At 51.4% G+C, this 24781-nt stretch overlaps 3 protein-coding genes across 3 annotated transcripts in view; 1 reads left to right on the top strand and 2 right to left on the bottom strand.

Annotated features, from left to right (window-relative positions):
* The first annotated feature begins 29 nt into the window (after positions 1-29).
* On the top strand, positions 30-6030 carry CCDC127 (coiled-coil domain containing 127). Its single transcript, XM_084881770.1, has 3 exons — positions 30-163; positions 1521-1651; positions 4728-6030. Exons 2-3 carry the CDS (start codon positions 1531-1533, stop codon positions 5387-5389), a joined length of 783 nt encoding a protein of 260 aa, XP_084737896.1. The 5' UTR covers positions 30-163; positions 1521-1530; the 3' UTR covers positions 5390-6030.
* A 5362-nt stretch (positions 6031-11392) lies between these two features.
* On the bottom strand, positions 11393-17200 carry LRRC14B (leucine rich repeat containing 14B). Its single transcript, XM_084883126.1, has 2 exons — positions 16292-17200; positions 11393-12977 (listed from the first exon to the last, which is right to left on the bottom strand). The coding sequence occupies exons 1-2, from the start codon at positions 17182-17184 to the stop codon at positions 12332-12334; spliced, it is 1539 nt and encodes a 512-aa protein (XP_084739252.1). The 5' UTR covers positions 17185-17200; the 3' UTR covers positions 11393-12331.
* A 3335-nt stretch (positions 17201-20535) lies between these two features.
* PLEKHG4B (pleckstrin homology and RhoGEF domain containing G4B) overlaps positions 20536-24781 on the bottom strand; it is a 67686-nt gene continuing 63440 nt past the window's right edge. Inside the window, exons 21-22 of the mRNA XM_084880589.1 lie at positions 22573-22739; positions 20536-20648 (exon numbers count right to left, since the gene is read on the bottom strand). Of these exons, the coding sequence (XP_084736715.1) occupies positions 20595-20648; positions 22573-22739 (221 nt within the window). The 3' untranslated portion in view covers positions 20536-20594. The remainder of the gene's footprint in view (positions 20649-22572; positions 22740-24781) is intronic.

Raw genomic sequence — 24781 nt, forward strand, 5'->3', positions numbered from 1 at the left:
ACCACGCTGCCCCCGGGGTCCAGGCTGGAAGAGAAACTGCGCCTGCGCACGCACCTCGCGGGGACCCGGGGAGGGGGCGGGTGTAGGGGCACCGCGCATGCGCAGAGAGGGCTCGCGGACCCTGCTCTACTGAGGTCCGGCATTCGGCGCTCCCTGCCAGGGGGTAGGTCTGGGGTTTGGCGCGCTCGGGGAGCTGGAGTCTGGGCTGTGTTGGTGGGGAGAGGGGGGAGAGGGGACGGGTGGGGCGGGCCGAGTCTCTCCTGTGGAAGCCCCCGTGGTGGAGTGGGTTGAAGACCCGGCCGGGGTCCGGTAGGGCTCCGGGCTTAGGTGCCTTTATGCACTCACCTGATGATGGATGTCACCAGCGGTCCAGAGCGTGTTTCTGTTTTTCGTTATGTCAGGCTTTTTGTGGAAGGAAATGGCGGGGGAATAATAATTGCATACTCAGAAGTAGTGTGATCATCATCCCGCTTTTCACATCATTTTCGATTACTATTAAGATCTTTTTTGGGGCGCAGTTGTGTGCAACATAATTTCGAATTATTTTGAGTTTACAAGGGACCGTTCCAATTGATATTTAGGCTGTTTCCAAATTTTTGCTACTAGTAAATAAGGCCATAAAGAATATATTTGTGCCTAACGTGTGTCTATATGTAGGACTACGTTGCTTTTATTAGAATTACATGTTTCCTCAGGCCACAAGCCCCGAAGGAATTAACACTGCATTTCCCACGTCCTTTGAAAGTCATGTAGTTCAGAACATTCAGATAACTTTTTTATTCCATGGTTACCATAAACTTAACTTGAAGTCCTGAGCCATGTTTTTTGGCACTTCTTTATTGCCAGATAGAATTTAGGTTTTTAGATGGTAAGTATTTATTGAAAAACCCACTAAGATTTTTCAAAATCGAGTTGAATTTCTTTTTTCTTAACTATCCTTTGACTATTTCTTTTGTCATCAGTCTATGATTTGCCACATTAGTCAACACAGAAACAGGCCGAAAGCCCTCATGACTATATTTTGTGAAAATGCCCAACCTACCAAATGCATATTAACAGGAGGCCCCAGTTTGGTGATGCAGATAAACCAGCTTCAGGCGGAAGGGTACCTGTAAGCTGGAGTTCAGGACCAATGAGGCCTCCCCTCCCCTCGCTGGGCTTCAGCCCTCAATGCCTGTCACCTTCCCTAAAGCAGCCAGTGTTTTTGACACCTTCCTAGTTATATGTCTTAATGTACCACCATAATTGTAAAAACTTATAACTAAGGAACTTTCCTCCTTCTACTCGTTATTTGAGTTATTGAGACATGTCTCTGTCCCCACAATACTGTGAGCTGCTTTTATCTGAGGTCTTGCTTCTTTTGATCCTATAAGATTCAAGTGATGTGCAACACATTCATAGTCTGAATAAAATTTTCTGGAAGAAAAAAAAGGATTCCTATGAACCAAGTAGATGATAAAATTATGACAGATGTGTTTTATTCCTTTTGTATGGCTAATGGTTTTATTTATTTACTTCAGGTATATCTTCATGAATAACTTAAATGACCCCCCAAATTGGAATATCCGGCCCAATTACAGAGATGATGGGGGTGATGGAAGCAAATGGAATTATGCCCTGTTGGTTCCCATGTTGGGATTGGCTGCTTTTCGTAAGTCACAATTTTCCTGAGTTGGATTTTCTGGGCTGATGGTGTGGAGTCCAAAGACCTCGGGCTTTGAGACCTGACTAATGCAAGTGTGTACCCAAGTTTTATCCCAAATGGTGTGTGTCTTGGGAAAATTACTCTCTGAGCCTCAGTTTCCCTGTCTCCATGGGAGGAAGCAAATCCGAATTACTTGATGTGTTATGAGGGTTAAAAACGACAAGATATTTAAGAGCATTTTGTGTGAAGTGGGTATTAATAACTGTTGTCTTCCTTTCAAAGGCTTTATTGCTCTGAAGAGGGTTCCCTTGCTTCAGGTGCCCTCATAAAGACTGGAGGGCAGGGAAGAATAAAATGGGCCAAATAAACACACAAAAAAACAAACAAAAAAGACCACACACCAGTTGTGGATGTCTGCTTAATGTTTAGAAGTCAGTCTTTGGCAGACTTCATCTGTGGAATCGGCTGAGCCTGGCCAGAAGTTCTCTCTGGTTTGAAGTAACTTTGCACCACTTTGGGGAAATTACCTGTCACCAATCAATTGTAATTATCACTACATGATACACTGCTATTTAGAAGTTGGTTTTATTTTTTTATTTTTTATTTTTTATATTTTATTGATTTTTTTTACAGAGAGGAAGAGAGAGGGATAGAGAATTAGAAACATCGATGAGAGAGAATCATCGATCAGCTGCCTCTTGCACACCCCCTACTGGGGATGTGCCTGCAACCAAGGTACATGCCCTTGACCGGAATCGAACCTGGGACCTTTCAGTCCGCAGACTGACGCTCTATCCACTGAGCCAAACCGGTTTCGGCTAGAAGTTGGTTTTATATTTTGTCATATTCCACGGTTCTGCATTGGCATTAAGAATATGAGGAAATTAATATCCAATCATAGAAAAGCAAAAGCTTCTCTCTATTGTGATGCTTTTTATGGAGAGGCTTTATTACAAGCCTGGATTTCTCAGGTTCACCAGCTGGCATAGAGGAAGTGGAGGTTGACAAGAGTAGAATTTATCAAATCCATTACCTTTAGACTATTCTAGGGGTCTAGTTAACACCCTTATATTGCAATATAATTTCTCAACCGCATAATTATACTTTGGAGAATCCTTATAAGAATGCAGTTAAAAGAATTTTCTGATCACATTACCTAAGCAAGACAACCAAGAAGAAAAATAAAGTATTCCTCAATCCTCTCAAGGACAGAAAGCATCATTTCAAAAGTCCCAGAGCAAGAACTTCAAAAGTAAAGGTTTTTCTGAAAAAAGCTAGAGGTGAGTTTGAAAAAAAAGAAAAGGAAAAGGAAAGTCCTGTCAGGGCTTCTTCCAGTTTCAAAACTAATTATTACATTAGTAATTGTAACTTTAAACCTTTCAGTTCACTCACCAAGTTCATCACTCTAGCCACAGGCAACTGGTAGTCTTTCCAAGTGTTAAGTAGTGTTTTGCAAGATGGCAGTCTAGTGAACTTCTAAATAGTAATGCCTCAGGGCTGGATTTAGTCTCATGGAAAATCAGGCATCATGCAGATCACTGAGTCATAAAAACCACCACATTTTGTCAGCTTCCGTGAAAGTCAGTCAATGTTTAGTTTTTTAAGAAAGTGCCAAAATGTTTTCCAGAGTGGCTGTACCATTTTACGTTCTCACCAGCAGTGTGTGAGTGATCCAGTTCCTTGGCATCCTCGCTAGCATTTGGTGTGGCCACTTGTTTTTTTTGCTTAACCCATTCTTGTAGGTGTGTGGTGATAGTCCACTGGGATTTTAATTTGCATTTCACTAACGCCTAGTGATGTGGAGCATCTTTTCAATGCTAACTTGCTATCAGTGTATCCTCTTCTATGAAAGGTCTGTTCATGTCTTTCAGCCATTTCCTAATTGGATACTTTTTTAATACTGACTTTTGAGTTTTTATTATATTCTAGATTCTAGTACTTTGTTGGATATCTGGTTTGCAGACATCTTCCAGTATGTAGCTTGTCTTCTCAGTCTCTTAATGGAGTATTTCATAGAGCAAAAGTTTTTAATTTTAATGAAGTCCACTTTTCCTTTTATGGGTCATACTTTTCATTCCAAGTCTGAGAACTCTTTGCTTAACCTTAGGTCTTAAAGATTCTCTCTCCTATATATTTTCTAAAGTTTTAGTTTTACATTTTACAAAAAAAAAAAAGTGGATTAACTCAAATCAATTGGTTGCCTCCTGCCCTTGCCCTGGGGGGTCTAGCCTGCAACCCGGTACCGGGCCCTTGACCGGAATCAAACCCAGGACCCTTCAATCTATGGCCAGCACTCTATCCACTGAGCCAAATGGGCTGGGGCTACTGATTATCTTTTTCTAAGTCAATTTGAGATCCTCCTGATTCTTGGTTATGAAGAGTGATTTTCTATGGAAACCTGAGCATCTTGAGTATGTTATGAGAATGGTTTTTACTCACACCTTTTTGCCTGGCTTCTTGGCAGTGCTCTGGTAGAAGGGTGGTGCTGCCTCCTTATTTTCAGGTTGCCATGGAAGTCAGGCTCACCACCCGGACTCTAGCCCATTGACATCATGTCTTGACATTGAACTTCTCAGTCCACCTTACTTTCATGTACCCCTATCATAACAATCAAACGTCCGGGGCTTTAGCTACTTACTAGTGATGACCAGGCAAAGCTGAACACATTTTGAAATGTACTTTAACTTGGCCAACAATATTTGAAGTATACCCATATTTATTTTTTTCAACAAATAACCTATATTAATTTTTAAACCTTGCCAATAGTACGTGGGGGCACTGGCTAGAGTAGAGAGCGAAAGAAAGCAGTGGGTTTTTCTTAGCCGTGGAAAATAAGGAGACTGAAAGGGGGACTCCCTACTTTCAGCCTGTCATACTCATCTTTTGGGAGCCCTGATCTGATTTAAGAACTTTGCTTATTATATAGTTTCATACAAAGTGGTATTTTTTTTTGTAACTCTCAGGACGTAAGAGTTTATTGAAATCATGTCTTAGCTGCTTTATGTTTTCTTTAAAGATTACAGAGCTTTCAGCTCTGGGTTTACATTATGTGTGTTTGTCTCCCTCAATTTATCCATGCCAGGTTGGATTTGGTCTAGGGAGTCCCAAAAAGAAATAGAAAAGGAGCGAGAAGCATACCGTCAGAGGACGGCTGCTTTCCAGCGGGATCTTGAAGCCAAGTACCACGCCATGATCTCAGAGAACCGCCGTGCCGTGGCTCAGTTATCTTTGGAACTGGAAAAGGAACAAAACAGAACGACTAGTTATCGAGAAGCCCTTATCGTTCAGGGACGCAAATTGGTGGAAGAAAAGAAGCTTTTGGAACAGGAACGGGCTCAGGTCATGAAAGAAAAGCGACAGTTGCAGCCCTTGAGAAGTGTGTATCTGAGCTGCCTGGAAAAGGAAGAAGACTGGCAGAGGAGGGCCCAGATGCTGCTGAAAGAGTTTGAAGTTGCTCTTTCAGAAAGACAGAATATCTACTGCAGCCTGGTCCTCCCTCGCAGCAAGAGGCTGGAAATAGAGAAGAACTTACTGGTCCGAGCATCCACTGACCCAGTTGCTGCTGACGTAGAAATGGCAGCCGGCTTGACCGACATATTTAAGCACGATACCTATTGTGGTGATGTCTGGAACACCAACAAACGCCAAAATGGAAGACTCATGTGGCTATATCTCAAATACTGGGAACTAATTGTCGAACTGAAAAAGTTCAAGAAATTAGAGAAAACCATACTAGAAGAGTAAGACAAGAATGAAGTAAAACCTTTTAATTACTCAGGTCAGACTGTCATTGTGACATTCTGGGTTATCCGATGTTTTCTTTTTTCCCTTCTTCCAGTACTGCCTGTGTGTGGCCATAGCACTGAGTGGTCTTCCAGCCTGCACCTCTGAGCGGTACAACAGCCCTCAGTAGACACAGCGTTCCCTCCCCATCCCCACAGTTATTATGGAAGCGGTTTCTCAGAAGCATTTTTTTCAGCTATCAGCATTTTATTCGCAGAGAGTATAACCTCATATCTTAGCTTTAGGGTAAAGTTGTTTTTAGGAAACTGAAATACAATAGTGATCCCCACTATAAGAAATTTCCTGTCTGCTTTTATCACTCCCTAAATAAATCCTGTTTTCCCTCGAATTATGTTTCTTCTAAAGTTACATTTAGAAGTTGTCGGGTAGTAGATTAGAACTGCCTAACAGATGATGATAGGAAAATACTAATATTATCAAGGTTTTATATTGTTTTAAAGATCTCCCAGCAAAGGGAAAAGGTGATTTCTTATATCCACTTGATACTCTAGTGTATGTTTGGAATATGGCTTGTGTCTGTATTCAATAGATATTGTTGATTAGTGGTGACATATAATAAAAGATACCTTCAATTTAAAAAATACCTACCACTTCTTGTGTAATTTTTTTACTCTTTACTAAATGTTTTTACATAAATCATCTCAATTTTTGACACAAATAGGTAGGCAGGCATTCATGGCCCTGTTTTTCACAAAGCATCTTTACTTTATGAATCATCCTTTACTATGCTGCTTCACACATCACTCAAGTAATCCTATCCCCAATCCTGTGCAGTAATATTACTACCCCCTGAGACCACCCGTAGGTTTGATGACTCAGCACAGAGCTATGCTCATAGCTAAGACTGAGTACATAGGACACAAAGGGAAAGGCACACAGGCAAAGTGAGGCGATCAAGTGAGGCAATCATGTGAGTTGTTTCGAACCAGGGACACTCCTTAGAGACAGCACCTAGGGATTCTGTTGAGGGTTGGTCACATAGGCACCCTCTGCCTGGCATGGCACATCCCCAACAAATTCCACACTCCCAGAAGGAAGTGTTCAGTCCAAACTGTACAGAGTTTAGGCACTTACTAGTTAGTGGCGGGAACTCTTCCAAAACATAGGACCCCGGATGCCAGCCAAGAGCCAATCTTGTAAGCAGACCTTCCAGAGGACCACAGCCTCGGGCCTGCTGTGTGAACTCCTCTGCACGTTCTCATTTTACAGGGGAGGGAAGTGGCATGGAGGTCAGGAAAAGTTAGCCTGCCCAAGGTCATCCTGGCAGTATGCTGGAGCCAGTATGAATCCAGGCAGCTTGGCTGCAGAGCTGCTGGAAACCTCTGTGCAATTATGAAAGTGGCCTTGCAGTGCCTGGGTTGAGGTCCATCTGGTTTCAAATCCTGTCTCCACCCTGCCTGCCTGCTTGTCTATGTGGCAATAAGATGTACATTAAAAACATTCAGCTTATAGGGAACTTCTGTTAAATTGTAGGGTATAATCATTGGAGCTACTCTTCGCTGGGTACATGCTGCACACTGAACTGTAAGTATTTTATGCTGATGTGTTTAAATTTTCAGAACCATTTTAGATGATGAGGAAGCTGCCTCAGTAAGTTCCCTAAAATGGGTACTGGTGGGGGTGGGGTTGGGAATGGAAGATATCTGTAATACCGTCAACAATAAAAAATATATTTAGAGAATCCAAGATGGCTGCTCCGGTAAGCACCTAGCCGCAGCCGCACGCAACAATTTCAATAAAATACAACTAAAATATAAAATGGACATTACCCAGAACTACAGGAAAGTCAACTGACTGGAAATTCTACAACGAGAAGCAAGGAGAAAACCAGAAGGAAGCGCGGAGGAGCTGTAAAAGCCTAAGGTACGGAGACAAGCGGCACGCGGAGAGGACGGAGCCGGAGAGGAGGGAGGCCGAGTGCCTGGCTGGCGTTCCCTAGCGGGAAGGAGATAAACACTTGGACTGTGCTGGGCCCCCAACTGCTCTGAACCCCCGTTCTAGGCCAGACCCTGGGGACCCAGGCTCATCCAGAGGGAGCTGGGCTGTAAGGCGGTACCCGGGGCAGCAGCAAAAGGAGGTCCCAGAGGCGCGCACACAGCGCGCAGAGAAGGGCCGGCCGGCTGTGCCGTAGGACTGCCCTGGTGGGAAGGAGACAGGCTCCAGACTGCTCTGAACGCCACCTCCAACTCCACTTCCAACTGAACTGAACCCCAGTTTCGGGCCCATTGCGGGAGAGCTTACACTGTTTGGTAGCAGGCGAAAATCGAGGGCACCTTTCTCTCAGAGGCGCTTGCAACAAGTACTGAAGGACCCTGAGTCTCAGGAGTCGCATAGGGCGGGGCTGACGGAAGCCAAGGCTGTAGGCTCCACCCTGAAACGCCCGCCCCATCAGAAAAGCTGCCTGCGAAAATGCCTAAACCAAATAGATCACAAACGAAAGAAATGGAGGACAAAAAGCGACTGGATATAGAGTTCAAAACCACACTTATAGGGTTTTTCAAGAGACTCCTAGAAAAGGCCGATAAAATAAATGAGACCTATGAGGATATGAAAAGGGATCAACAAGAAATGCTAAGGGATCAACAAGAAATAAAGAATACATTGTCTGAAATAAAAAATATTCTACAGAGTCCTAAAAACAGAATAGAAGATCGCAAGAATCAAGTCAAAGATTTGGAACATAAAGAGCCAGAAGACACTCCTCTGCAGAAGCTAGAAGGCAAGAGAATCCAGAAAATTGAAGATAATGTAAGAAACCTCTGGGACAACTTCAAACGATCCAACATCAGAATCATGGGGGTCCCAGAAGATGAGAGAGAGCAAGATATCGAAAACATACTGAAAGAAATAGTGACAGAAAACTTCCCCCACCTGGGAAAAGAATTGGACTTACAAATCCAGGAAGCACACAGAACTCCAAATAAGAGGAATCCAAAGAGGACCACACCAAGACAAATCATAATTAAGATTCCAAGAGCAAAGGACAAAGAGAGATTATTAAAAGCAGCAAGAGCTAAGCAGGTGGTTACCTATAAAGGAGCACCTATACGATTGTCAGCTGATTTCTCAACAGAAACCATGCAGGCCAGACGGGAATGGCAAGAAATATTCAAGGTGATGAATAGCAAGAACCTACAGCCAAAAATACTCTACCCAGCAAAGCTATCACTCAGAATTGAAGGTCAGATAAAGAGCTTCACTAATAAAAAAAAGCTAAAGGAGTTCATCACCACCAAACCAGAACTATATGAATTGCTGAAGGGGGTTCTTTCAGAAGAGAAAGTAAATAAAGATAAAAATTATGAACAACAAATACGTAACTATCAACAAGTGAATCTAAAAACCAAGGAAATTAAAAAAAAAAATCTGATGAACAATATTAACTGTTGAATACAATAGAATCAGAGGTATGGAAGGGGAGTGAACTGATGATTCTTGGGGAAAAGGGGAGAGGGGAATGTGGGAAGAGACTGAACATAAACTGTGCACCTATGGATGAGGACAATGGGGAGTGGGGAAAGGGCAGAGGGTGGGGTGGGAAGGGGGGGGGAAAGGAACACTTGTAATAATATGAACAATAAAAATTTATTTAAAAAAAAAATATTTAAAGACATGGGTGCTGGTCCTCTGCCCTGGCTCTGCCCTGAGCTCCTGGGTTCTGGTCACTGTGGTCTGACACTTCTTTAAAGGCTCAGAATGTCTTTCTGCTGTATTGCCATCACTGATCTGACAAGTGATGTCTTCGGTGAAATCTGGTGCATATTCTAGTTCCTGTTACTCCAATGATTTGTCACATTTCCTTGGATAAGCTACCTAACGCTTTTCTCTTGGTTTTTACATTAAATTAAGGAAAATACACTCAGGCATTTTAGTAGGTGAGTGATTTTCAAGGAGAATTGTTAATCTTCATAGTGTTTTCTAATTTCCAACATGCTCTCAGCCTCACCCCTTCAACAACTAGATAAGTATGTTCAGATAATTCAAATCATTTTAGATTGTAAGATTAGGAAGACGAGTTTTCTACAGAAAATTAAATTCGGCCACATTGTATTTGCATGGCACCCCTGCCTTCCTTCAGCAAACTTATTTGAGTGTAAATTTGAAGCCATCTATCTTTTTAAAATTGATATTAGGTTTGAAGTGTTCACACAATGTGGTGGCATCTGATGGCTTCACAGATGTCCCAAATGGTGTCTGGATAAAGTGAGATTATGGTGGAACACTACTGAACTGAAATGGTTTAAAATGGAGAAAAAGAAGAGCCCAAGAGCTGTCTGAACATGTAAATAGAAAGGACGGTCTGGAACAAGAGTCATTAGGATGGACCAAGTGAAAGCCCCTGAATCTGTGCCCTCTCTGCCAGGATGGGAAACAGGAAGTAGTGTTGAACTCCACAGGGAAAAACAATGCTTAACCCGCTACAAAGAATGAAGGGGCAGCATGGGCAGATGGTGGTACCCACAGGTCCAGGTAGATTAACCCCCAGTGTCCATCACAGTGGCCCCCCAGTGTTCACCACAGTGGTCCTTCAGTATCTATCAGAGTGGTTCCCATAGTATCCATCACAGTGGTCCCCACAATATACAGGATGATAGTCTCACCATGTCCATCAGAGTGGTTTCCTGGTATCCATCACAGTGGTCCCTACAGTATCCACGGTGATAGTCTCACCATGTCCATCAGAGTGGTCCCGTGATATCCATCATGGTGGTCCCCACAGTGTAGGATGATAGTGTCTCTGTGTCCATCACAGTGGTCCCCATGGTGTCCAACATGGTGTTCCCATCAAGTCTCCATTCAATTCATCTGTCTGGCCCCTGGTACAGCACAGTGATTAGACATCTCTGGGTGCTTTTTCTTATGCCCAGTTTGCTTTTGTGTGGGGACCACATCCTCTGCTCCTGGACCCTGACAGAAACCTACCACAGCTGCTGCCACATCAGGTGTTGTCAGGGCCACAAATTGCCAGCTGAGCAAGGGCAATGAAAATCCTTCGTGGCTGGAAGTGGTCGGGGCTGAGCAGGTCCACAGGAACACGTTCATTGCTGCCCTGGGACTGGGCAGAGGCCCGGTCCCGCTCAGGCTGCTCCTTTGTCTTCATGATAGCTCTCCTGAGCCTCTCAACCTCTTAAGAGGGCTTCATCAGAATGGGTTGTTCCCTAGGGCCCCAGGGCACATTTGCCACTAGCAGACCCCTGTGTGCCTGCCCTGCCCCAAATCCCAGGTCCCAGGTCACCTCAGCAACCCTGGGCCCTTCTGTACCACAGCTGCTGGGCTCAGCCACTCATGTGCTAGGGTCCCACCTGGCTGGCACTCAGAGACCAAGCCTGTCATCAAGAGGATTCCACAGACCCAAACAGTGGAACCTACTCTGCTCTTTGCAGAATCAAATCATTAAAAAATTTCCTGAGAGCGTCTTACAATAGCAAACTCCATGTGCCTGAAATAGGACCCCAGAGACTACCAGCATGACAGAGCTGCGACATGCAGCTGGTAAGCAGAGAGCAGATCTGACGGGGGGTCACCCTTCCCTCCCCTTCTGACCCCTGAGATGGCTCTCACTCTGAAGATCCAACTTCAGAGGCCCCACTCCATCGTGGGAGAAAGGCATGGGAGACACCTGGAGAAAGAGGCAGGGGTGCCGGGGTAGGGACACACCTGGGGAGGGGTGGGAGCACCTGGGGAGGGCACGCTAGGGGAGGGGGCAGCACCTGTTCACACTGTGATGCAAACCCTCATGCAGCACTGGGATGGTTGAGGAGGATTTGGCCAGATCAGGTACTACCCTGTTACCCGAAAATAAGACAGTCTTATATTAATTTTTTCTCCCAAAGTTGCGCTAGGTCTTATTTTCAGGGGATGTCTTATCTTTCCATGCGATAGGTCTTATTTTCGGAGGACGTCTTATTTTCGGGAAAACACGGGTAGCTTCTATCTTGAAAAAAAAAATGTTTTATTTCATAGGTTCCTTTAAAAATTCTGAACTTAAAATCACATTGAAATTAAAATTAAGTTAAATCGCATTGAAATTAAAATCATATCTGAACAAGACACACTTCTGTTTTATTTGTATTTAATCATCCTAATAATCACTGTTGCACAAATCAGAGCTTGTGGAAACTAAGCCCACCTGCGTCCTCCTCTCGAGCGCCAGGACAGCTCCCTTAGACCAGAGCAGAGCGTTCTCCTCAGGGCCTGAGAGGCTTAGGGCAGCAGGGTGAGGGCACTGCAGGCTCTGTGGTTTCCCTGCAGGCCCTCGGGTTCCTTCCCCTTGTGCTCTCAGGCTCAGCCAGCAGCCTGGGCACTGCTCACCCCCTCAAATTAGACAAAAACCATTGATAACCAAAGCCCACGGTCCATGCTAGATTGACTGTTGTAAATACTCAAACAGACGTCACCTTGTAAGCGTCAGCCCTGTGGACAAGCCAGGGGGTGGGGCAGCACGGGGCTCCCATGCTCTTTACTCTCACTCTTTTCCCAGTTGGTGGTGACGTATTCTCTCATTTCTTCCCTCTCATGCCAGCCGATGTCCTCTCTCCCACCTCCTCGCTACCACTACCAGGCTAGCCCACACCTCGCACGCAGCCCGGGGCGCACCGTGACCAGGACAGCCACTCTCAGTCCCTGGCACTTCTTTGTGCCTGCCCCGGGCCATGTCCCCCTCTTGCATGCCCGCTGTGCTTTGAGCCTAAAGTGACCTCGTGTCACGTCTACGGGAAGGCAGGGCTTCGTCTCCTAGAGCGCCTAACAGATGCCAGGACTAAGAAATGCTTTGGATGATGGTAGGGAGGGTGCAAACACTGGGCCCAAACTGCCGACCCCGGGGGGTCACGGATCCATCGGCTGGAAGGCGAGACCCGCGGTGCCTGCCACAGGGCCCGTCTACTCCATTTGTTTCAGAGCCAGGGAGAAGTTTTCCAGGGCCGTTCTGAAAGCTTGCAGCAGGAAAACCCCGAGTTCGTTGCTCGTTTCTTGGATATCTGGGTCGAAGCTCCCGAAGACCGGCGTGGAGACCTGGATGTCGTCCCGGCCGGCCCGCAGCAGCACCCCGCGCAGGTCCTCGGCGATGAGGTCGTATTTCTGCTGGTCGAACTTGGACATGGCCAGCTCGTCCTGGGGGTAGGCGGCCCCCTCCGGGTAGCAGTCCTTGGGCACCGGGAACTCCACCCACCACAGCTTGGGGAGCTCACAGAGGGCCAGGAAGAGGCGCCGGAGGGCGGAGGCCGACAGCGGGTTGCCCAGGAAGCGGAGCTCCTGCAGCTGCTGGCAGGGGCCCAGGGCCAGGATCAGGGTGCTCAGGTGGCGGTCCTCGATGCCGCACTCCTCCAGGGTGAGCACCCTCAGCGTCTGCGCGGCCCGGCCCAGCAGCCGGAAGAAGCTCGAAGGGAAGAGGTGGATCAGGCTGTGCCCGCTGAGATCCAGCACCTCCAGGTGGGCGGCATGGGCGCAGTCCGCCAAGAAGGCCATGTCCGCGTGGTTCAGGGAGCAGTTGGCCAGGTCCAGCGCTCTCAGCGGGGTCCTGAGGGGGCTGCAGGTGGGTGGAAAACGGCAGAGGTGAGCGGCTCCCCGGGGAGGAGCTCTGCGGGCGATTAGGTGACTCTGTCTCGGGGGACAGCAGCTGTGACGGCAGGGCCAAATCCACCAGCTGCCTGCTTTCGTTCAGCCTGAGAGCGAGAATGGCTCTGAGAGCTGAACAAACCAAAAGGATCGTTTGTGACATGAGAGAACGACAGGAAATTTCAGCGGCCGCAAACAAACTGTGATCGGGATGCAGCCTCGCTCATTCATCCTACTGTCTGCGGCTGTTTTGGGGGCAGAAAGTCAGGCTGCATCCTTGAGATGGTGGTGTGGCTGCGTGTAGTGAAGAGTTCACTCCACCAAAGACAGATCTGGCCTCGTGTCCACAGCTCCTACAGGGATGAATCTGTCGTGTCACCACTCTCGGTGGGGACGTGACCACAGAGGTCTCTGTAGAGAATGTCTGCTCACAAACTGGTTGGGACAGGGAGATGCGTGTGAACTAGCAGGAAATGAGATGCCCAGGTTTCATTCAAGAGTGGGAGCCACACAGTTTTAGGGCCTTGGAGCCATCTCGTCCAGGCTCTCCCTTTCTGATGTAGGTGGCTCCACATCAATAAACATGGAGCAGGGGCGTGACCCTGCTCTGGGCTGCGGTCCTCAAAGTCAGAAAGAACATGGACCACGGGGTCCTGTGAGATATGCGTGTTCTCGGTCCAGCCATCCCCGGGACTCAGGACCTGAGCGCTGAGCACAGGAGGCTGCACGGGGTCCAGTTCTCTGTCCTGCCCATCCCCTCCCACCTCCTGCACCTGTACTATGTGTGCGCTCAGTGCCTGGCGTCTGCCCATGGGCCTGCACAGCTGAGCGCCTGCTGTCTACCTCACAGCGTGCTCTCTGTATCCTTGCTGGGCTCCATGGGTGAATGCTTCTCTTTCCATTTCTCTCATGCCACACCCACCCACGAGGAAATCCTGTCAATCCTCCCTCACATCAAGTCCAGGCCTGAGCTCCGCTCACCACCTGCCCTGCTCACAGATGGTCCTAGCCCAGTGGTCGGCAAACTCAGTCAACAGAGCAGCAAACCGCAGCTCAAGAGCTGCAGTTTGCTGACCACTGTCCTAGCCTAGTCCTCTCCTATCTAGATTGGCAGGGCCTGCTGCGTACAAAAGGGCCATCAGTACGGGCCTGACCGTTGACCTTGGGAGGCCTGCGTCTGGGGAAGGGACTGGGGGCTGGGTGGCCCCTGGCCCTGGATTATTTACCCAAAGAATCTGGTTCATATCAAGGTCCTGCTTCCTTCTGGGACCTGGAGTCTGGGTGTGCGCTCCAGGAAGAGCCCGCCGACCAGCTCCCACAACACACCCTGGGCCTGGGCGTCTAACTAGCTCCCTGGTAGAGGGCACCTACCCGGTGCTGAGGGATAAAGCGAGTGCGGGGACTCCACTGGGCGAGGACTGGGAGCTCCTGCCAGGCCTCCCAGCCCGGTCCCACGTGCCTTTCCCTTTGCAGTTGTGCTTTTTCCTTAATTAATCACAGCTGTGAGGACTCCTCTGCACTAAATCCTCCTAGGAATCACCAAACCTAGACGCCTCCCATGTGGTTCTCCTTAACCCTCCACCCGTGTGCATTGTGTGCGCCCAAGAGGTCAGAGTGAGCCTTGTGGAGACACACAGATCATCCGCCTTCCTGCTCAGAACTTCCGGGGCTTTGCTCACTCAGGAAAAGCTGGAGCCCTTCCCTCTTTTCCTCCTTTCCCCTGCCACCTCCCTCACACTGCCCTTTCCCCGCTGTCCCTGCTGCCCCCTGGCCCTGCCACATCCCCACCTGTTCCCCAGCCTCAAAGGGACCTCAGGAGTGTGCCTTCCCTGACACTCCTCACCTGGACCTTCCAGGGAGGGACCCTAGGCGCTCAGCAACCAGCCCGACTGAAGTACGCGATGGAGCACGGGCTCCCCCCAGTGGAGGGTCAGGGTGTGCCGGGCAGTGGGAAGGCAAATCAGGGGCTGAGCTAACATGACATGGCAGCCCTGCCAGGCTTGTGTCGGGTCCCTCTGGCTGCGGGACACATTCCCCCAGCACAAAGGCACATCTGGACTGAGGACCCAAGCCAGCCACATGTAGGACTGTCCTGAAGGTCCCAGAGAGCCAGTCACCCGCCAGAGTTCTACTTGTAGTGGGCTTGGCGGCCACCTTTTCTGTGTAGGAGACTGATGTCCTGTGGAAGACAGGAGGAAGGGAGCCCTCATTCCCCTGCCTGGAAGATCTGAGGGGCAGGAACAGGGATGGGTGACCTGGCGGAGCCGGGGCACCTGCAGGAGAGGAGAGGGAGAGTGGCCTCTGGCCACCTGGGCTGGCAGTTCTGGGTTAACGTGCATAAAAGAGAAACACCTGCAAGCAAAGGGCTCCCTCAACTAGGAAAGGGCTCCTCACACTCCCTGGCTCAAGGAATGGAAAGCTCAATTTTCTGGACGTTTTTATAAGGATATTCATGGCAGGTGGCCTGACAGCCCGCCCGGCGGTGACAGCCTCCTAACCCACACAATATGCAAAAGTGAGGAGGTTACAAGGACACCCCCCTCCACCCCCAGGGCACTTTGGCTCTCGGGGAGCAGCCAGAGGCTCGTGGAGAGCCTGAGCCTGCGTGAAGAGGCGCCTAGGCCACCTGCCCGGGGCCACGGGAGTGAACCTGGAAGCAGATAACCCACTTTTCCGTCTGCCACACCTTCAAGGAGACCACAGTCCACCAACAGCCAGAAGCAACCCAGAGACAAGCTTGTTCAGCCCAGTGCTGGGGTTACAATAACAAGTAATTAATACACCAATATAGTCACTTCTGTGTTATTGGTTTGCTAATCAGTCATTTTCTCTTTACCTTACTAATTGAAAACAGTCCCCTGTGAGTTCCCAGTGCTAAATTTCCCTTCCCTTTCCCTAGTCCCATGGTCGAAAAACTGCGGCTCGTGAGCCACATGTGGCTCTCTGGCCCCTTGAGTGTGGCTCTTCCACAAAATACCATAGCCTGGGCGAGTCTATTTTGAACAAGTGGCGTTAGAAGAAGTTTAAGTTTAAAAAAAATTGGCTCTCAAAAGAAATTTCAATCGTTGTACCGTTGACATTTGGCTAATGAGTTTGCCGACCACTGCGGCCTAGTCCGTCCCCTCCTGCTTTGGGCCTCTTATAAGTACCAAGGTCCCCTTATCTACCGGGTTCCTTGGTGCATCTTTGGCTTTAGAGGGTCCCGAGTCACCCTGGCCCAGGTAAGAGGCTGTGAGCAGAGACCGCACCCGCCCTGCCACCTCCCTGCGGCCACCCCAGACTCACCCGAGCAGTTTCTGGACGTTCCCGGTCAGCGTGGAGAAAGCCACACTCAGCTCGGTGAGCTGGGTCATCTGGCTGAGCTGCCAGGCGATGGAGGTGAGGAGGGAGTCCTCCCGCTCGGGAGCGGGGGCGCAGGCAGGGGGCGGGTCGAAGGCCCTGGCAGGCAGGGTGAGCGACACCAGCTGGGGGAAGTGCAGCTGGGCCAGCAGCTGCTGCACGTGGCCCGCGTGCAGCCGCACGTTGTGCACCACCTGCAGCCGGCGCAGCTCGCCGGGCCCCGCCAGGCACAGCACCTGCAGGAGCTGGCCGGGCTCCAGGCTGTCTGCCCGGAAGGAGAGGCAGCGCAGGCGCAGCGGCGGGGTGGGAGCTGCCGGCCCCAGGGCCTGCACCACCAACTGGAAGTTTCCATCCGTGACGAAGATGTCAGCCAGGACCTTGACGGAATGCCGGGCGGCGCGGGGGTCCGCCTGCAGCTCGCAGCAGGTCCTGGCCAGCAGCTCCGTGCGGCCCCACCGGCCCAGCGCCCTCCCGCAGGGGCACTGCTGCACCTGCACATCCCGGACTCCCGTGAGGTCGGCCAACTGCAGCCGCCGAGGGCCCGCGCCCCGGAGCACGTGGTCCGCCAGGCCCCGCAGGCAGGCCTCCAGGCAGGCCCTGCAGGCCCGGTCTCGCAGGTCGGCTGCGTGGTCTGTGCTGGGCCCCAGCAGGGCCCCAAGCCGGAACTCCTCCAGCGGCCACCGCTGCAGCAGGGCTCGGATCACCTCCGCCCGCTCCAGCAGGTAGCTGGCCTTGAAGAGGAGTGGGTAGAGGTTGTGGGCCACGCTGTCCAGGCTCTGCAGGGCCACCTGGGGGTGGGACGCCAGGGCCTCGGCAGAAGCAAAGCGCAGTGACTTCATCCTGCCCACCTGCGGTGACAGTGGCAGGACAGGGCTCTCCCCGCGTGATTCTCCCGAAGACACGTGTATGCCCTCCGCTATTTTTAGCTGCAGCTGCTGGGAGCAGCTTGTCTCTGGGAGGGAGGTGGCCGGCCAGCCCTGTGTCATCTGATGGTTATTTTGGTCCCGGATGCCTGTTTGGTTCTGGGCGAGGTGTCTGGTAGCAGCCGGCATATCTTCGTGGAGCTCGGCTGGTGAAAGCAGAGCTCAGTGCTTAGGTCAGGGCAGGTCTGGGCCCCAGAAAACTGCCGCCTGTGTGCACTGCAGGGGTGGGTGGCCTGTGCCCACTGCAAGGGTAGATGGCCTGTGCTTAGGAGTGCAGTAAGCTGGTCCCAGGGCAGTCTCCTTGGAGCACATCTGTCCCAGCTCTAACCCCGCCCACAGTTATAGGAGCACAGAACAAGGTCAGCCTTGGGCTAACAAACATTTCACAGAACCTCTGGGGCAGGAGTCTCCCCTGGCCTCACTTCTGGGAATAGAGACTAGTACCAAAGATGGGGGTAGGCACCTCTGACAACGGTTGTGCCAGCCCCATAAGACATCGACGCTTTGCTTTGTCCCTTTTCTTGCTTTTTCTCTCCAAGGACCCAGTGCAGCCCGTGGCCTCCCCACTTCCATGGGAGGGAGCCATGGTCTGAGTGAGCTGGGAGGACATGCAGACAGTCCCTTGTGGGCCTGACAGCAGCTGGGAGATGCAGGCTCTGCACCCTCCATTCCCCCCCCCCCCCCCCCCCCCCCGCAGTGTCCTCATCTCGGACCCTAGACCCAGGAGGCAGGCGCTGCTGCAGGTTGGATGGGAGGCCCTGGGAGCCATGCTGCCTTGCCTCCCTGATGTGGTGTTCAACTCTTCATTCTGAAGGGTGGCAGATTACGATGTGCCAAATATGCCACATTAGCATCAGGATTATTTTGAGCTAAAGGCACTTGAACAATAGCAGGTGCTAACCTCCCCCTTTCTTCCTAAAAGCAGGAGCTAAAGCTTCATGTGAGCCCCGCTGGTGTGGCTCAGTTGGTTGAACATCGTTCTGTGCACCAGGAGGTCGCTGGTTCAATTCCCATCCCAATAGGGGATGTGCAGGAGACAGCCGAACAATATTTCTCTTATTGGTGCTTCTCTCTCTCCCTCTCCTTCCCTCTCTCTGAAATCAATAAAAACATATTTAAAAAATGAAATAAAGCTGCATGTAAGTCACCCTTCCTGCACCAGGAGGGCTGGGGGTCAGGCCAGAGAATCTGAGCAAACAGACCCCGTTAAGTAACTTGTCTTCCTTACTTTTCCACCGCTGCCTCTTCACTCAGCTTAGTGGAGAAACACTTGGGCTTATCCCATTGGGCCTTCGTTTCCTGCGAGGGCTCCATGCCACCTACATTTTATATTAAATAAAACTGCTTTTCTGTTCATCTGTCTTTTGTTACTAAAATGGGTGGGGAAATATTTCCTCCCTACAAAGCCTGGGCATTGATGGCTGTTAACTGATTGTTAAATGACTTACTCCCTCCTATCCTCCAACACACACACACACCACTACCACCACCACCACCACCACCACCACCACCACCACTACCACCACCACCACCACCACCAGCAGCATTTGGGGCAGGGCTGGAGCGGTTAGCTCACAGGCCACCCGGACAAGCTCTGGGCTGGGAGGGTAACCACTGGAACAGAGACAGAGACACACACACAGAAAAGATGACAGGAAGACAGAGCAAGAGGAGGGGGGGGGGGGGAGAGGCAGAGAAAGGCAGTGGGAGGAAAGGACCTGCTGAGGTGCGTGGCATGTGAGTGGGTGTGTGTGGGGTGTGGACGCTCCCTCAGGGTCCTGCCGGCAGCTGTCCCCTCTGAGCCTCCCTCAGGGGGGTGGGGATGGGAAGGCCTCAGCTCCCAGGGTGGAACCCACTTCAGTCAGGCAGGTGAGGGGTAAGTGAGCAGTGGGACTTCACCTGCCTTTACCAGAAGGTGTGTGATGTGGATGCGGACCCCAGAGCGAGGCCCTGCTGTCCCGGCCACGCCGCCTCGGGTCGCAGGAGCGGGGCTTCCTGGTGACGTAGGTGACATGTGCAGGAGATGTTCTTGGCCACAATAGACCTTGTAGAGACACACAGCCACTTGGTAAAAACACATCCTATTTATTTCTGTTCCTAAGTTTGGGACACGTCAGCACTAAAAATGTGACAAAACAGTCTCCACGCTGGCGGATCACAGAGGCGTGGCCCCTGCCACCAGCACTCCCTGGTCCTGGAGGTCCATGTGGTGGTGGTGGTGCGGGTGGGGGTGGGGGATGTCTGCAGGAAGTTCATTACAGGTCTGGCGTCTCCCAGGTTCTCCCTGCTTCCGATTCAACTCCTCTGGTGAGGGTGGTCTTCTCGGGCAACGTCCTCACCAACAGGCCTCCGGCACCGGCTCCTCAGAGCTGCAAGCCCACCTGCTGTGCCCCTGCCCCGCCCTGGTGCCTGCCTGGGAAGCAGGGTACAGCCTCCACCAGGCTCACAGGGCGTCACCTGTGGCCCTTGAGCCTAACTCTAGTATTGCTCTGCTGACTACATACAACTCGTTACACGGGAAACAGAACGGAGGTTTCCTTATACTCACCCTGCACCTGGGACCCATCTCTGTGGAGCCCGTCACCCACGGCCTGATGTACAGAGATACAGTCCCAGGGGGCTCACCCTGCTCTGAGGCCCATGAGTGTCTGGGCCTCCGCATGGGATAGGGGTCTGTGTGCTCCCACCACAGTGGGAGAGGCTGGGCCGCATGGGGTGTCGGTGCTGGACGGAGGTGGAAGAACCATACAGGAAGGAGGAAGCGGAGGCCTGGCCATGCACAGGCTGAGCGGTTAATTGATGGAAATGACTTCAGGTCACAAGGGGCGTGTGACCGAGAATCCCGGGGCCGGGGCCGGTGTGGCAGGAGCGCCCAGCTGGAGCTTCTTCCTCAGACCTCATGTGCAGGTCTAGGCTGAGGTTCCTCTGCCTGGAGTAGCCACATCCCATCCCGGTCTCAGAGCTGTCAAAAGAACGACCCTGTTACCTCAGGTCTGCCAGAGCACCGAGTCCTTGTCGGTGAGGCTCTGCAGGGGTCCTCCCACCACAAAAGGCACTCTAGGCTCGTGGACACATCCTTTCTAAGAAGCACTGGGCCAGGCAAGGTCCAGGACAAGGCCCCTGAACAAGAGCCCCTGCGAGCTGACTCCCCCGTGGCAGGTGCAGCGCTGGTCTGTGAGTGACAGGTCTGGGCCTGGAAGGGAGTGGCGGCCCTCAGCTAGCATCACAGGGCGTCCGCAATAAACAACTCCTAATTAATTGGCTCATTAAGGTATCTTGTATCACATACAACAATTTCACAGGTGGTTTGTGGAAAACAGTCTATTTTACAGGCACAGGGGTTTCACATGTGTTTGTAGACTTGTCATTTGCTCCTGGACCTACATACACATACACAAAGAAGGTGGTCAGTGCAGGAAAACTGTGGGAGGGGGTGGGGATGTTGGGAGGGGGTGAGCAGGGGGTCTTCTCTGGAGTCTGAGAATGGGATTCAGGCAGAGATGACTCCTGCACTCCTTTGTGCCTCCTCCACTGTCCGCCCAGGACACCAAGGCCTGAGATCATGGTGGAGGAAGTGGCTTCACACTCAGGGAACCTGCCGCCAAGTCCTCATCCTGACGACTGGACTGTGGCTCCCACCCATGGTGCCCGCGCAGCATTGTGCCTGCTGCGACGTGGATTCGATGTGTGCATGGACTTCCCGCACGCAGTACTGGGCACAATGAGTGACAGCCTTGTCTGGGGACAACTGCTGGCGAGCCACAGGGCACGGGCTGGTGGGAGTGGGTGTCAGGGAGGCCCCATTCTCAGGAGAGGGTGCCAGGTCCCCCTGAGCCACTGCTGATAGGGGGTGCTCTGGAGGACACGCTGGAGGCAGGGGCGGGGTGGGTGGTCTCCACTGTCTTGGCTGGGCCTCTGAGGACAGACTATATCTCTCCCAGGCCTGGCCCTCCTGTTGGAGAAAGGCCTGAGCTCTCAGAGTGGCCAATGCTGGCCTCTTGAGTATGCCGGTCACCAGGGAGTATAGGCAGCGAGACCACAGGGAGGTTAGACAGGAAGATGGGGGAGCAGGGGAGCAGCCCTGCCTGGCCGGTGCGCCCCTCTCGTGGTGCTGTCAATGCCGTCACGATATGCGATCATGATATGGGAGCATCTGCAACAGGCAGAGGCTCGGTCAGGCAGTCTGGGGGTGGTGGGGTGCCCAGCATCTTAGGGAATACAGTGGGCGAGAGAAACCCTGGTGCACTGGGGAAGCTGGGAAAACCGTTACTTATAGAGTGTTTTGCCTGCCACTCAAACAGCTATCCAGAAGCCGAAGACATGAGGGGTGTTGTTCTGACAGAAAGGGAGGGAAGTCACTACAGAACAAGCGTCATTGGGCCTCACAGATGATCTGGGGCCAGGGAGCTAAAGACTCATTCCCTCGACTCTGCTCAGCGCACCCTTAAAATCGGACCTTCCTTTCCGAGGCTTTCAGGAGGTGGTCTGAGGGCGTCTTTCTAGCACTGGAGCTGTGCCTGTAGACTCACGAGTATGAGGTGGGGTGGGCGAAGGCACTGACCCCACAGGCCCAGCCACGTCCTGCGAGGAGGTCCTTTTGAAAAGGTAACTTGTGTGTTGCCTGGGCCCTCTCCGGGCCACGTCAGCCCCTCCCCTTCAGGAAGACGTCTGAGTGCACACCCCGGGCAATGTTTGGGGCCTCCTCCTATAACAGGCTGGGCCTCGGACACCCTCCCGAGATGAAAACACACATTTGCATCCATTTTGGGGAACACTGATTTGTCAGGTATGTGATCCCTTCAGAAGGGCAGGACTGGGGGTCCTGTGAGTGTCCCTGGAGGGGCTGGCCTCTAGGCAGAGTCCCTGCTGACCCTCCGCCCTGCATCTTCCGATTTCAGCTTGCTCCTCGGCAGGCTGCTTGGAAATGGCTCTGCTCACCATCAGCCCTCTTACACCCAGACTGCAGGGCCTTGAGTGAGGGCCCCACTGAATGGAACAAGTGAATGCCAAATGGTACAGGTCAGGCCTCCAGGGGGCCGGCAAAATCTCAGCAGTGAGCAGGCCCTACAATCACCCTGGCTAAGTGACTCCAAGTGCCCAGTGCCTGAGCCAGGCCTTCGGTTTGTAGCCAGCCTGCCCAGCGTGCAGTGCTGGGTGCGGGTGGGGAGCAGGTTCATGTGCATGATGACCCCTCGGGGTGGGGTCCGTGTGGTCCTGGGCAGCCCAGCATCACGTGGGCAGGTGCTGACTACACCCAAAGCACCTGGGCCTCACGTGTGGGGTCTCAGAAGAGGGGACACTCACGGTCGTGATGAACTGGGCTCCGTCAAGCTGTGGCTGCGGGTCCCTCGGTGGAAGGGGGGGAGGTGTGCTCTGGGGGCCCTTATCAGAGAACAGGGGCTGTGACAGCCCGGGTGGGCCAGGGCTGCTGTCCCCCGACATGCACTGGGAAGACTCCGAGCTCTTGGCACCTGTGGAGAGGACCAGAATTAGGGCGGGTCCGCCAGAATGAGCACTGCCCCGCCTCTTCTATGCTCAGGGGCCTCAGAGCCTGCCAATCAACAGCTAGGCGTTTTCTGCTCCATGTGCGAGCTTCTAGCAGCATGTGAGGCTGGTCAGAGCAGGATGGCGTGGCAGGAAGGTGATACCACATATGCTCATGGACAGTGTTTCCTGACTCGGTTCTCTGAGCCAGTGTAGCTGATAGACCAGGGTGGGTGGCGCCCAGACAACCTCTCCACCAGTAGGCGGTCTTCAGCTCATGCTGGGGGTTCTGTGACCACTGGGCATGCAAGTCAAAGGGGAAGCAGAAACTGAGATCAAAGAAGGTCCCCAACCCTTAAACAAGGAGCCAGAACAGGACAAACAAGACCTGACATTCTTCCCTTCCCTCCATCTACCTACACCCCTCTTCCCTGACCTTTCCCCCCCATCTCTGCTGCAGGACTGAAGGGCTGGCCTAGCTGAAGCCACTGGGTCCAGACCCGGGGTCACTCCCCACATCTGAGACTGGAGTTCTAGGCCACTGCCTGGGCACAGTCTCAATCTCCTGCATGGGTGGCTGGTGGCATTCCCCTGTAATTCTCTGCAGGATCATGAGTGCTGTTTGGGCACCGAGCTGGGAATGGCCAAGATGAGCCCTTAACACAGGCCCTTTCTCCTTGTCCTCACATCCGGCTCAGACTGGGCCTTGACTGCAGGCTGCGCCAGCCCAGAAGTGAGCTACCTGTGGTCTGGAGCCAGAAGCATGTGTTCAGGAAGTGTAGTCGCCCTGGGCTGGCAATGCCACATGTCCCCATTGTACTTGGGTGGCCCAGCCTGCCGTGGCTGCTGGTGGTTCTGATCAGGTGTGCAGCACCTGGCTGCCTGGGCTCCCTGGCAGGGTTCATGTGCAATGCCTTCCATCAGGCACAGAGATGGCTTTGAGTCAGTTGCAAAGTCTCAGATGTTGTCCTGCTGGCAAGGACACATTTTGGGCTTGGGAAGGTACATGTCCCAGGCAGCGTGGCCCGAGGATGGGCCGCATCTGGGCAGGAGACCAAACGCAATAACCAACCATGGTGAATTCCAGACACATCCCTTCCTCCATGAGGATGTTGTGCAAAATACTTTTTCCCTGGGATGTAAGCGACACAAGAAAGTGCACACCTCTAAAGCACAAATGGACATCTTTGGACCTGTGTCTATACCGTGAGGTTACATGTGTGTACACAACAGTCAGAGAGAACATGTGAGTCGCTCACCAAAAGCTGCTGGTGCCCATAATGACCAGTATGGTCTCTGACATACTGAGCATGGGTCCGCCTCTGACCAGTCAGCCCTCTGTTCTTTGTTCCCTCTTCTTCTTTCTCTACATTTCTTTGGATTTTTTTCTTACTGTTTCATTTTGTCTCCTTTGTTAGTGTTTCAGCTGTCTCTTTGTTTTATTTTAGTGGTTGTTTTGTTGTTTTATAATCTAACAGATCACAATTTGCCTTCAAGTGATATTACTCAGTTCATAGAGAGCATAGAACCCCACGTCTGTGGACGCTGTTGTCCAGCAGCTCATGGATGTGCCCCTCCGCCTTCTTTCTGCCTCTCTGTTTCATTTTGGACACTTTCCACTGATGTGACTTCAAATTCACTAACATTTTCTCTGTTACCCTAACCGGTCTCATTTTCACCTCAAATATTGCAGCTTTTGCCCTCTATGTCCTTTCTTGGTGTTTTCATATCTTCCACGTCATTACTTAACTTCTTAGACATCAAGAATGGTTATAACAATGGTTTGAAGGCCTCAACGGATAATTCTAACATCCACGCCAGCTTCAGCTGGTTTTGCAGGATTGGTTACTCTCATTACGGTTTATGTTTTTGATTTCTTTGCTTGCCTGTTGCTATGACTGGATGTCACAGAATGTGAACTGACCTTGTTGGGTGCTGGATATTTTTTTGATTCTATAAATCTCCACGAGCTTGGTCCTGCGATGCAGTGAGGTTACCTGGAAACGAGTCCTCTTGGGTCTTGCTTCAT

The sequence above is a fragment of the Pipistrellus hanaki genome (genome assembly GCF_964339955.1).
Source record: "Pipistrellus hanaki genome assembly, chromosome: 4".
Taxonomy (NCBI): Eukaryota; Metazoa; Chordata; class Mammalia; order Chiroptera; family Vespertilionidae; genus Pipistrellus; species Pipistrellus hanaki.